At 33.1% G+C, this 13,285-nt stretch overlaps 1 protein-coding gene across 17 annotated transcripts in view; it reads left to right on the top strand.

Moving 5' to 3' along the window:
* The window catches only part of LOC142974273 (uncharacterized), a 126,532-nt gene that overhangs the window by 20,762 nt on the left and 92,485 nt on the right, over positions 1–13,285 (top strand). For all 17 annotated transcript variants that reach the window (XM_076116483.1, XM_076116487.1, XM_076116484.1 and 14 more), the window contains exon 3: positions 3,812–3,895. In XM_076116483.1, the coding sequence (XP_075972598.1) occupies positions 3,815–3,895 (81 nt within the window). In that variant the 5' untranslated portion in view covers positions 3,812–3,814. The remainder of the gene's footprint in view (positions 1–3,811; positions 3,896–13,285) is intronic.

The following is a 13,285-nucleotide window of genomic DNA, read 5'->3' as shown; positions in this document are numbered from 1 at the left end:
CCTTGACGTAACCAGACGTGCTATGATTATGTTAATAAGTTATCAAGCAATTGGTTCAGTTAAAACCACTCGATTGCCTCGCTACAGCCTGTGCTCTAGATGGGAAAAACCTAGTATGACTAAGTCTTTTGTGAAAGGGAAGAGTATGGATACAAGGTCTGTATGTATTGGTAAGGCTAATATACATACATTCAAAGTTGCTTACTGATTTCTACAATTCGTTGTAAATTCTGGATATACCTAATAAGAACTGTAGAATTCTGAGATAATCGTCGTACTACCTTTGTATATAGCTTTACTGTAAGCTCCTACAAATTAATTACTTTCCTGAATCTGATTATACTTTAACCCTTCGCTTTCTTTAGTTTTGTAATATATTAGTACAAATGAGAAAATAATTTGACGTCAAAATAAAGGTTAATAACGCTATGAATGATTATATTCTTTGATTGACAACGACGTGGTGATTCGTGGGTAATGTTATTATAACGAAATCACACGAAACAAGTTGTATGTAGTCAGCATTCCCGATGAAATCGAACGCTATGTTGATCATGTTTAGTATGTACCTACTTAGTATTAAGGTCCGAAGTTGCTTTAAAAATGATCTTTCACGCCATTTTCATAAAAAAAGTATATTATAATTCTTACATTCTATCGTTCCTATACGATGTTTTAATGTAGGTAATTAAAAGGAGGTTTCTATACGTAAGGTTTTCTGTAAAAGTTGTACGTTTTTTATTAAATGTTAAAATAAGCTTACACAGCCAAGATGTTGCAATTATCTAAGTTCATTTTTCGGAACCCATCGCTCATAATTATATGATGAAACTTTAAAATATCAATGGACCGATCCAATCTACACCAAACAACAAAAAGTTAAAACACATCACTTTAAAAACAATTTAACATTACCTAGATAGGCTAGTTAGGTGTACTAGTTACATCACTGGCCGCTCCACATGGCAACTAGCGCGATGTACACACAGTTACAACGCATGCGCATGCCTGTAGCCTCTCATGATAATTGAACAATCGATTATTGGTGCGTCGCTTCATGGATAAATGGTACTCATTGGGAAATTCCGGTAAAGTATAAAAAGAAGTAGCTGTTACGAAATGTAGTTCTATTTTGTGTCCGTGTTCAATGTTTGATAGTTGAATTCAGAGCAAAAATGTTCTGTTGTTGCTATGTAATGTTAACTTGATGGAAATTGCAACTTGTTTGTGAGCAATGATTAGAATATATTGTCTTTATGAAGGGCGAATACTCGTATGTTGTTTTATAGGAAAGACCAAAGTATAATAATAATAATTGATTACTGATCACTTGTGGGAGATAGTAATTAATTATCATTTGAGTTTCGATTTGTTGATCGTCAATTTTGTCTATTATAACTGTCATGTTTTCCATCTTTATCTGTCAAATCGTAAAAATATAAAGATAGATATAAGAATAGAGTTTTGACTACGGAAAAATCGGTGTCAGTGAGACTAAAAGATATCGATAAAGATTAAATGATAGTAGATATCTCATTGAGGATGCAATAATTTATTTTTATTACATCCTTTCTAATAAGGTTAGGACTAGAAATTATAATTTTAATAGTATGACATTTACAATCTAGATGGTAGAATGCATTTAAGATTTATACGATAAAATTAATTATTATTATAGGTGGCACTAGGTTTTTCTGCATATTATTATTTAAGGCGATTCGGATATAATTTTCAAGTTATTATAACTTTTGAGATTTATATACTATCTTAACTGGAGCATCACAAACTAGACAGCTGACTCCAGATTCATCACTATCGATACAAAAGCTAAGACTAGACTACTCCAAGTATTTTTTTGAATATTCTAGAGACAAACAATATTCAAAGTATAAATTATCATATGGAAGCAAACATTTTTCATTAAATTTAAAGATCGTCGTCAGTGTTCAAACATTTTATAAACATCTATCGAAAATTGATCACAAAATTTAATTTAAATCAACTTTTCACATCGACACAAACTGTCAATATAAAATTCCATAAATCTCCAAAAATTGCATTTTAAATAATTACTAATCAATAATTATGAGAACTTTTGATTAGGTATTAGAAATGAAACAGTCGCGAGCTAAGAAAACGAAAGTTGTCGTATATTTTGATAGTGAAAGTGCGATGGCACCGCGCGGTGAATTTATTGATATGAACGTGCTAACTTTACGAGTGTATTGACATTGAACATTGTAAACATTGTGTGGGCTTCATACTGTATTGTACGATGATTGATGGCTTGGAAATCGAAGAATTTCTGCTTGAAAATCTTCGTTGAGGTATCGCTTGCACTAAGAAAATATGAAATCTGCTCCGCTCGATTTGCAGAAAATTATTGCAAGTTTGTTAACATTAAAGCATTGACCCTCTACTCGCATTTGGCTATTGCAGTAGCCTTTGAAACCTTCTTTATGACCGCTTCCATTGGAAAGGTAGGAAAAGGTTCGCAAGAACGTAGATGTGTTTTTTTATAGAAACATTACATAGGTGTTTAATTAAGTCTGGAACAAAGAGTAAACTTTCAAAATGTTAGCTAAATTATTATTTTTTTACTTAGTTTCAGGGACACATCCTTGAACGTTGTTTAAGTCAATGACCAACTGGATCCTTAAAGGAATTAATCATCTTAGGCAGAATGTTGGCGGCTAATACGCCATAAATGGGGGTTAGAAACTGCAATCCGCTTGCCTAATGCGGGCATTTAGCCAATACCATCCGAAGGTTTTATAACCATGTGGAAGTTCAGTGACAGATTCATTTAGTATATACTCCTTAGAACAGATGCTTTTGAAATGTTTAACGTTTTGAATCTATAAATAAATACAAAAATTGTTCATTGATTAGCATTACAGACGATATTATTCTTCGTACAAAATATAAATTCAAAATGATTTTTAAATCGTTCTGTATAAATTCGAGTGTTGTATCTGTGCAAAACCGTACCTCAGCTTGTAAAACCTATAGGAAATTTTACTCTCTTTTATATTAAGAAATTGTCTTCAACAACCAAAGAAACATATTACGTAAGAATTTTGCAAGAAATCAAGAATTAAAATACTTTATAGTCTTTTTCTTGAATCTTCGCAAATTCATAAAGCAAACAATTTACACATTTCTGTTTACATTAAACATTATTACTATTCGATAGTGCTAAACGGATGCAAATAACACTATTTACGTTTTAAATTGTACATTTCTTTATGCAAAGTGAACGTTGATTTATTTATTTAGTTTGCAAGTGTTAAAATAAACTGCAACGTTGTTAACTAAACAATGGATCTTTAGTTGGTCTTGTCATTGAACTAGGCAACAAAAACTAGGCTTTGCACAGTCGATTTAAAATAGAGCTAGGTTGTATTTAGAACTTGCATTTTAATTTTACTTTAGCTATTTTGTAGTCTTCTAAATTTACAATGATAGTATAGATAGTAGAATATGTATGCGATTTTCTACAATCCGTACTATCGAGTATGTAGAATCAGATATTTGAAATATATTTAAAATTTAGTTCCTAAAGATAACTCTGTTAACAATCGTTGATGGTGATTAAAATCTTATTCATAAGTAAAACAGATCGGTTGATTCATGGTCATTTAAAAGTGCTAGACTACTGTTTTTTTTAAAACAAATTACTGTCACCACGCAATTGGCAATCGTTCCATTTAACACTAAATCAATAATTATAATTTTGCATTGATTTTGATATTTTATTTGCTATTGATTTTGCATATTTAATTAATGTATATTTGTATGTTTGTTACAGTGTATGAGGATGCGAACCGGCGTGTGGTGGAGCGCGGCGGCGCTGGCGCTTCTCGCTGTCACTAGCGCACTTCGAACCGCACAGGTAAGACAACACCTTTATATTTATAAGAGTGAATACATCTATGTCCTGTTTTATGTCATAGTACTCGTTCTGTTTCCTATGAGAATGTCTTTTTATCTAGTTTTACCAGACTTAAACTACGTAAGACGTCCACAGAAAAAAAATCGAACAGCTTTAGGGCATCTGAATTTTCATTAATACAAAAAAGTAACAAATAAACGCATATTTATCAAAGTCACCTGCCATCTAAAATTATCTCCTGAAAGTGATTAGTCTGTTCACCTTTTAAGCAGTACTTTAAGATAAACGATAATTTGCGAGTGGTACTTGCGAGTATATACGTGGTATGGTTTACGTGTGTCGTTTTGAAAGTGACAAGCATGTTGCTTTGTAAGTACCAGTCATTCTCGTTCTTTGAGTAGTTTTCCGTCGAATGTACGTAATGCTACACTTTTTTTTAGTTAAAGGTTTATGTATTTTAGTACTCTTAAAGTATGGACTTGTTTACAGATGGATGAGTAATATTAAATGAGCTTTACCGTAGAGAAATGCCTTGAAGTTGTAAATGCGAATTTGTAGCACTTGAACTGAGCATCCAACAAATTCTATATGTGATTTGAAGAGCTCGCTTAAGAACACTCTCAGCCGTTGTAAATCGAAATACCAGTGCTAAAGCCATGCGAAGCGTCTTCGTGTGTCTTAAACGACTTCTAACATTTGTTAAAATTTCTTTGTATTTATATTGTGCAGTCAACTAAACTACAATAAAAACTTCCTTAAAATCTCTTTACTCTCATTCTGCTCTTAATAAATTCAATTGGTTTAAACAGTTTCACTTTCGACACATGCTCGGTTACGATTGTTACGCACTTGACCTTTTCGAAGGTCGGCAGCGAATAGCGATGACATCCGTGAGTTGCCTTCTAGGGCATCCCTCTTAACATGCTTGTTATACCCACACTGTGTTCATTATTTTAACTAAGAAACAGTTTCTGATGTCATTGTTTTTACAAAACACAATCAATTTGTCAGTTTGATAGTTAGATTCCTTTATTACTTTTACATCGAAATCAATATTTGATTGGTTCGTTGTTCCGTGCCTCTATTTTTCAAGTATCTTTTAAAGATAAATTTAGAGGATATTGGCGCCTGTAGTTTAAAGCCCTAAAAAGGCATTTGTTTTAAACTGTCGCGCGATTTCTAGTCATCATAACACTTATCCAATATCTGTATCATCTTGCTTTCTATATACATTTGTTAACTTAAAGTTTTTAAAAGAATCCACATATTTAACTCACAAAAACACCTTACATACTCAAACGTTCAAAAACACTTATCACCATTCTATACTAACTTAACTAAACCAAAAAAATACAAGACATGAGTAATGATATTTTTAACTTACTTTTTAACTAGTCATGACTCAAGAAAACTTATGTTAGGTATATTAAAGCTGACGTAGAAAGCATTGGAGAAAGTACAACGTCTTTGAGCCCGTAAATTTCTAGGCATCTAGCTGTTGCCTATAAACTTCGCTTATTTAATGTGTAATCTATAATTGCTTGATATAACAAGTAGCGGTGTAATGACTTGGTGCTATCAAAGACTGAAATAATAGGCTGAAGTTCCGAGTTATATCTTAGTAGCCCTTTTGCGTGGCTTTCTAAAAAGTTACCTGTCTACGCCTAAGAAGGGCTGATTGATTCCTTTTAGTTGTCTGATTTTTATATCAGTATACTATATTTGATGAAAATCGGTGCAGCGGTGTAGTCGTCATAGCGTAAATGAGACGAGAGTTTTACGAATATTGTACGGTCATTAACAGGCTATATTTTACAATTTAGTCAAATAGCGTCTCATCAGTTGACTTTTATGTAGTTCTAAACAGTACGTGATGCCTTGAGAAATTACTATAGAAACGAAAAGACGTAACAACCTATCAAACTGCAAGACATAAGACCTTATAAAACCGGGCATGTTCTCATTTCTTCAAACCACGAACACATAACAACAATAAAGTAACGTCACAGATACATAACACTCGGTCAACTATCAAGGCTGGTCGGATATTGTTTCGTACCGTTTATTGCCACCACTGGACAATACGTTTATTTAGTTTATTTACTACTGTTTAATATAAGGTTGTAGTATTTTCTAGTTAGATAGAGCAGAACAACGGATAGTTTAGTCAAAGAAGACGTAAAAAGTAGAAGAATAAGTACAGGTTGTGAATTATGGCACCTTATTGTGAAGACCAAGAAAAGAAAAATGAATTTGAATTGAAGGAATTATCATATAGAATAGCCTATGACTATGCTGAGTAATTCTTCCACTGAAGATTAAAATAGAAATATGGTGACATGAATTTTACCAAGCATGTAATTAGAGCTAATTCATTAAGATAATTCAATTGAACAGTTTCATGCATCCCAAGACATCTGCGGTATATTGTCAAACAAGACTTAAGAAACGTAGATAGTATTGTTGAGGAAAATCATCTGTCATTGTGGTACAGTGTATCATATTTCTATTTTAAGAATATACCATTACCAAAATTATTTCATATCAAATACCAATAAAAACATTTGGTACTCTCAATCCATGTATTTTACGTAAATTGTTTCGCGTCTATTTATAACACAAAGTTTATTATCTTTCTTTGTGTATAATAAAGTTACAATTCACTGGCCAATAGCGAAACCATTACAAATAACATAGAACGGTCTATATTGAGTATCTCGCAAATGTTCTACTTAAAGCAGTCTATGAACCGGTCGCCTACTCGCCACGTAACTGAGTCAAATAATTACAGTCTGTTATTAAATAGCGATCAATTGGCGTTTGCAATTTGTATGTATTTAGGATTGATATTGCGAGAATTGCTAGAGTTAAGTTGTGAATGGTTTGAAGTAAATGATGTGTAATTCATGTTCTCCTTAAAATTGATAGAACTAAAAAATACGTATGCCATCAAAAACATCCTGTAAAAAACCTCAAGTCTCGCAGCGTAAAAAGTGGTGAGATCTATGTAATACCAAGTCGATTAATCTGTTTAGTCTATACTGAAAGGACCTTCTGTCTTAAGTTATTACATAAGTTATTATCATGCCAATATTAAAAATATTTCACGTTTAAAACAAATAAATCGACCTGGCCATCGCATGATCTGATTATTAGTATGTACCACCTGCACAACTGCACAGCACGACGGGCCAGCAACCGAATTCCTCACTAGGGTCCTTCCGAATATAATGATTGAGATGAGTATCTTAAAGAAATTAATGCTCCTGAAATTTTAATGGCGAATTTGTGTTTTTATGCGATGACCAAGTCGATTTATTTGTTTTAAATGTGAAATATTTTTAATATTGGCATGATAATAACTTATGTAATAACTTAAGACAGAAGGTCCTTTCAGTATAGACTAAACAGATTAATCGACTTGGTATTACATAGATCTCACCACTTTTTACGCTGCGAGACTTGAGGTTTTTTACAGGATGTTTTTGATGGCATCTCACTTCTTTTTGTAAGTCCAATTTGTATGGAAAGACGGTTATTTTTTTCATAATTCAACATATTTTCCTATTGAAATGTTGTTCAGTTTCATGGGCTAAACACCCTTAAGTTATGCCTCATACAGTAGGTACCTATGTACACCTATTATTTTCTATTATACTACAGTAATAATTAATTCATTAACTGCAAATGTAACCTTGTAATCCTATATAAATGTATAAGATTACAAAGTTATTCTTGCAGTTAATGTATTTAGAAAACTGGACTGAAATTAGAAAATATTGAAATTTTCCCATGATTAAGATACTAAATTCTATTTGTATTCTAAATTTGAAGCTTCTAAGTCTGCTAGAAATGCCTTAGACTTTTGATGATCGGTGAGTCAGTGAGTCAGTGAATCAGTGAGTGACAAAATTCAAAACTTTAACAAGTTGTCATTCTTAAAGTACTGGTTCAAATTGACTGAAATTTTCAATATACCGTGTTCATACAATGACTGATAAGTCGCTAAAAATTCAGGCTTCTTGTTTTATCCACAACGAAATTATAGGGGGTCGAAAATGGCCTGAATTGCTTCGAGAAAAGATAGTACGGCCGTGCCGCTTTTTTTTGCTCGACTTGCGGGGGCACTGCCGTGCCCCCAGATTCTATATCGGCGTAAAAGATTCGTGATAGAAAAAGTAAGCCCGTGTGTTTGATGCTTGCTCTTCTCATTAAGCTCAAACCTCTTTTCCGAGCTAGAAGATTCAGTAATTGTAACAACAATAATTACTAGTTTAAATTAGTGTTAGTATTTGATTTAAATTAATATACGATTTGGTTTTAATTTAATTCGTTGTTCAAGGCAAGAAAATGATGTAAATTATTTCCACTCTGGCGCAGTAGTGGCTTGCAAAGATAAACAATCAGTTGTATAGGGTCTGGTTGTATTTTTATGTTTGCTTTAAAACTGCATAACACTTAATGCGAAAATTAATTTTATTTGGGACAGAAATGTCTCGGAAATGGCTGTGTTGTTATAGTTACGACTCATACCTTGCATGTTCGATGTTTTGTTAATGCAACTATATTAAAGCCACAATACAAGTATTTTCATTAATCACGTTACTTTACCTACACTTTATATATTCCTGTGAAACAGGCTGAAATGCCTAAATGTCAGCCCAACTGAATGACCTTTAAAAGATTATTTTTTTCATAAAAAAAACTTATTAAACTAGTATACATACTTCCTTATCTGCTTTTTAATTGAGGTATGTGTTTACTTACTGAGGTTTATTTATATGATTGCAGAAAGGTGAAGTTCACGCCATCTTAACCGATGAAAACCTTTTTTTATGTGTTTAACATAACAATCATATTGCACAGAGCTCATGCGCTATTGTTATGACACTTATAGTCTCTTACGTCTCTTGATAATTATGTTGTATAACGATTTCTGCGAATATTAACAGAGAAAACCCTTTATTTTAGTCGTAACATCTGCCATCTCTTACCGTCCTTAATAGAGGAGTTCCTTTAGGACAATCAACGAGCCCTTTTAATCTTATCGTCATTGATTCAAAGCCGTTGGAACTGCTGAAGTCTTTGCCCGTCTTTGTGGTGTTAACTATTTTAAAATGTATGTGTAGGTCGCAAAAACAACCTTTATTTGTAATAGTAGTACTTACTAAAACGGCCCAATGAAATATTGACATCGAAATATAATAGACAGAACCAGTGAAATCATAGTTTTCACTCAAATGACATAATAATAAGTAATATCGATTAGCGACGTTGAACATCGCGAATGAATTTAGTCAGAGATCGCTCACCCCACTTTCGCTAGAGATGCCGATCTTGAATGTTGCCATCTCGCTAAATGCAAATCGCTTAATTAGCTTATGAGCGATGCGTACACGCGATTTTCACGCTCAGCTGCGTTCAAGCGTGGCTAAAATATCTTAACATATAATTGGGTTTTTTGTTTGTTTGATTGATGAGATAATATTAAAATATGGAAAATATTGTAGTAATTACACCGTTTTTTTCTCTACTAAACACTATTTAACAATATATATGAACAACATTGAGTAGTTATTGCTTTCCACACGTTTTGATACAAAATGTGTATAACATAAACATGAATTTATCCTAATTTAAAATTATCTTATTTAATGTAATTTAACAAGGACAATATAAGATACATTAGGTTAAACCAAACTACAGCTCGGTTTTAAACATAAGAAGAAATAGAATCAAAATCAAAAACTTAATACATCAACTTGAATGAAAGAAATGTTTCTTATTCAAGTGGTCAACAAAAACAATCATTTTTCAAACCGCTCATTATGTATTTGAGAAAGTTTTAGTTGTATAAAATAAGTGTTTCAAGTAAAAATGCAATTGAATTAAATAATTTAGTGAAAAGAGTAATTGTTGCGTCACAGTTACGGTAACTTAGACAAGCGCTGTTATATTATGATATTTAAGATATTTTGCCGAGAAATGCTTACACAATATTATCGTTCTTTCTTTATTGTGGTCAATGGACGGTCTTGTGACATAGTTTTAATTACTTTTTCTATGAAAGATTTGTGCGTTTGGGGTAAGTGAAGCTGGGCGACTTGCATTTTAAAATGTCAGTGGCCGGTGACCGGTACCTCGATTCTGTACAACTATCGAGTATCGACTAACGAGCTGTCATCGAGAAATTTTGTATGAAAATCTGATCAGCGCCTCTGGCGGATGTCGTAGGAAACATTTTGGCAGTACATTCTAAATGTCAAAATTTCGATAGCTAGCCGGTTGTCGGTAGTCGATAGTGGTACAGAATCGAGGTACGGTAGGATGGTATCAGACACGACCCATGAAAAGTCAGGCGCAGAACCGAACGCTCTACCTGATCTCCCTAGTCTAGAGTAGTCTCAATAATTTGTTGTAAATCAAACATAAGCACAACAACTAGACAAGACTTCATGATCCAAAATAATATTGTTCTTATCAATCTCCTTAATCTTTTTATCGCCAAGTTTATAAAAATAAATGCCTTAGTTTTCAAAATAGAGCAAAAGCATTTTAAAGTTGTGTAATGTACATAACAATTTGGTAATTGACTTAAATTCTATCGGTCTTACAATTGACACAAATCGAGATGAATTACAAAAATACACGAACGTGCGAATGCAAACGTATCGCGGCCGCACGGCGCGGGCGCATCGCCTCGAGACATGTAGTCTAGGCGCTCATCTTTAAATAACTCTCATACCAAACGTTATAGTCCAATAACGTAGCTGAGAACTTTGTTTGCAAGGTTCACAGCTGTCGGAGGTATACTAAATTCAACATTTAGAACATCAGTGACCTGGGGTTTTATGCAGCTGACGGTGGCCTGTTTAATACAGTTCCTTTGTATTGGAAATACTCAGAATAGTCTCAATTAACCGTGCACGTCAAGGCTCTCTACTATGTTGTCGAACTACAACAGTCAAACATATTGTTATGTAAACTTTAAGTTAAAAACTATCGCACTATAAAAATGAATCCATTCTTTCGTTATATACAGACTGTCACAGATACCTTACTGGGCTCTAAACATACTACAAGGACCAATTTTAAACTTACCTATCATAAATTCACAGATTTACAGATCTGTGGATACAGCTCTTCTCTAAATGATACTTTTATTAGAATTGTAACAAAAACTAGGAATCGCGCAATTGAACTTGGTGGATTTAACATACCACACCTTCTATGTTTAAAAAGACGTCTATACCCTGTACTAATTATAAAAAAAACGACTTAAGTACCATTCCCGTATCACTGGCTCTTCAACTAGTCTCAAGAGCATTCATCTGAGCTACAGTTGAGCGTGCATGTTGGACGTTGTGCACTTTCGATAATAGCATGACTAGTGTTTCATGATACAATACATTTCTGACATACAAAGTGCCGCTGTTATTGACAGCATAATAGAATATGCATTTTTACCGTAATTTTGCTCCAAAAATGTGTCACTGTCTTGTGATGTTAACAAAATATTAACCAAGGTATATTTTTAAATGGATTAAAATAATTTTAAAAAACAATTCAAACGTATTTAACGGAACAAATATACAATATATATGTATATAAGGTATTTAAAATACTATAAGAGGATTTGTTTTTATAAAGTACATAAATGTTCGTAGAAACTTTCGGTAAGTAAATGTAATACGACTGGAAATAAATCGGCAAATGACCGAACAAGGAAGGATTTACTGTTTGGGTACGAATTCAAAGTTATTTATTTGAATTAATGATCATTTATTTTGCAATCATAACATTCAAATATTTTTCTGTGATTATTTTCTAAAAATCAATTTATTAGGAAAAAGAAAGGATTAAGTACCACTTTGTTCAAAAAACTTTTACGATTTGACTAAACTTCGAACAAACATTATCACTTACATAGAAAATAGTGCTATTTACATATTTTGATATGAAGAAATCTATCACAGCCAGGCCTAAAGCAGAATCTATTCCAAAAGAATAATAGATGGATCTACAACTAAAATAATAGTCAAATGTATGTTTGTGTGTATTCGTATCTCAGTGATATTGGCGTGTTTGAGTAACAGATAATGTGTGTCGTTTGAGTAAAGTGTCGGTATTATGTCATTAGTTTTAAATGTTAGGTCTGCCAGCTCCGTGGCGTGATGATAATGATATGTTTGATGGAAGCTCGTTATAACTTCAATTTGGTCGGTTTTCGTGAGCGCCGTATTAGGCTTGGGAACTTGTTTAGGGTTTTCAATAGCCGAAGTTTTAAGGTTAAAACTATATACCTATATAACTCGTATATTTCTTAACTCAAATAGTGATTTTGTAATCTGCGCCTGCAAAGAAATTTCAAAATACACAAGATTCCATAAAATAATAATTTTAGTTAAATTATAGTAGGTTCTCTAGTATTGATTTGATGTAGTTAATAGTTTTCGTCCGAGCGTCTAATATCGCGTATAGATATACGAATTCAATCGTTCCAAATTCATCAAATAACTTTATTTAATGGACTTGGAAAGATTGATGCAGAATATATTATTACGGTACCTAATTGTATTAATTCAAAGCGCGTGGTGGGTTTTTTCACGCATATTTTATTATTCCTCCTCTGTATTGTATCTCAATTCGCGTGTTTCTTTCTCGGTCATTTACGCATTGACCTACCGATATAATCGTAGTTTAAGATGCTTGTATTAGTGTCAAACGATCATTAAGCACAGCACAGTTCGCACGCTTCTTCAAGGTTCACGGGGATATCGGCTATTGTTACACGTAGTATACATAATAATGTCGCCGTGAACTTAGGTCGCTACTGTTAGTTGATAATGACGGAACATATCTTTAGCGCGTGTCTTCTTCTTGTAGCTACTGTCGGTACTTTCGAGTATCGAGTGTTTGACATTTAAAATGTACTGCAAAAATAGTTATTACGACGCCCGCTAGAGGCACTAAACTGATAGTCATGCAAAATTTCTCGATAGCTAGCTGGTTGTCGGTAATCGATAGTAGTAGAGAATCGAGCTACTGGTTGTATAGAAAATGTGTTGTGCTTTTGCACTTATATCCAATATTTTCATACTTTTATCCAACCATGTTATACTAACACAGTTTAAGTATTTTCCGTCGCAAGGACATAATATCGGTAAAGCCTTTCGTTTTGAGAAGGTCACGCGCTTAGAAAAATAACACATAACGTGAACAAACTCCTTTTATATAGAATGTGTAGGATTGGATAGTGTGGCTCCCACAATCATATCAGCAAATTAGTTCTTAGATATGGAATCGGTTATTTATTTGGTTGCCTGCCTTGATACCGTCTTCTCGTAGCTGTACATGAGCTTTTGTGGATTTTAAGTATTAAACTTAGAT

This window comes from Anticarsia gemmatalis, chromosome 7, assembly GCF_050436995.1.
Source record: "Anticarsia gemmatalis isolate Benzon Research Colony breed Stoneville strain chromosome 7, ilAntGemm2 primary, whole genome shotgun sequence".
Lineage (NCBI taxonomy): Eukaryota > Metazoa > Arthropoda > Insecta > Lepidoptera > Erebidae > Anticarsia > Anticarsia gemmatalis.
The sequence above is the reverse complement of the archived record's forward strand: the minus strand, read 5'-3'. Positions and strand labels throughout refer to the sequence as shown.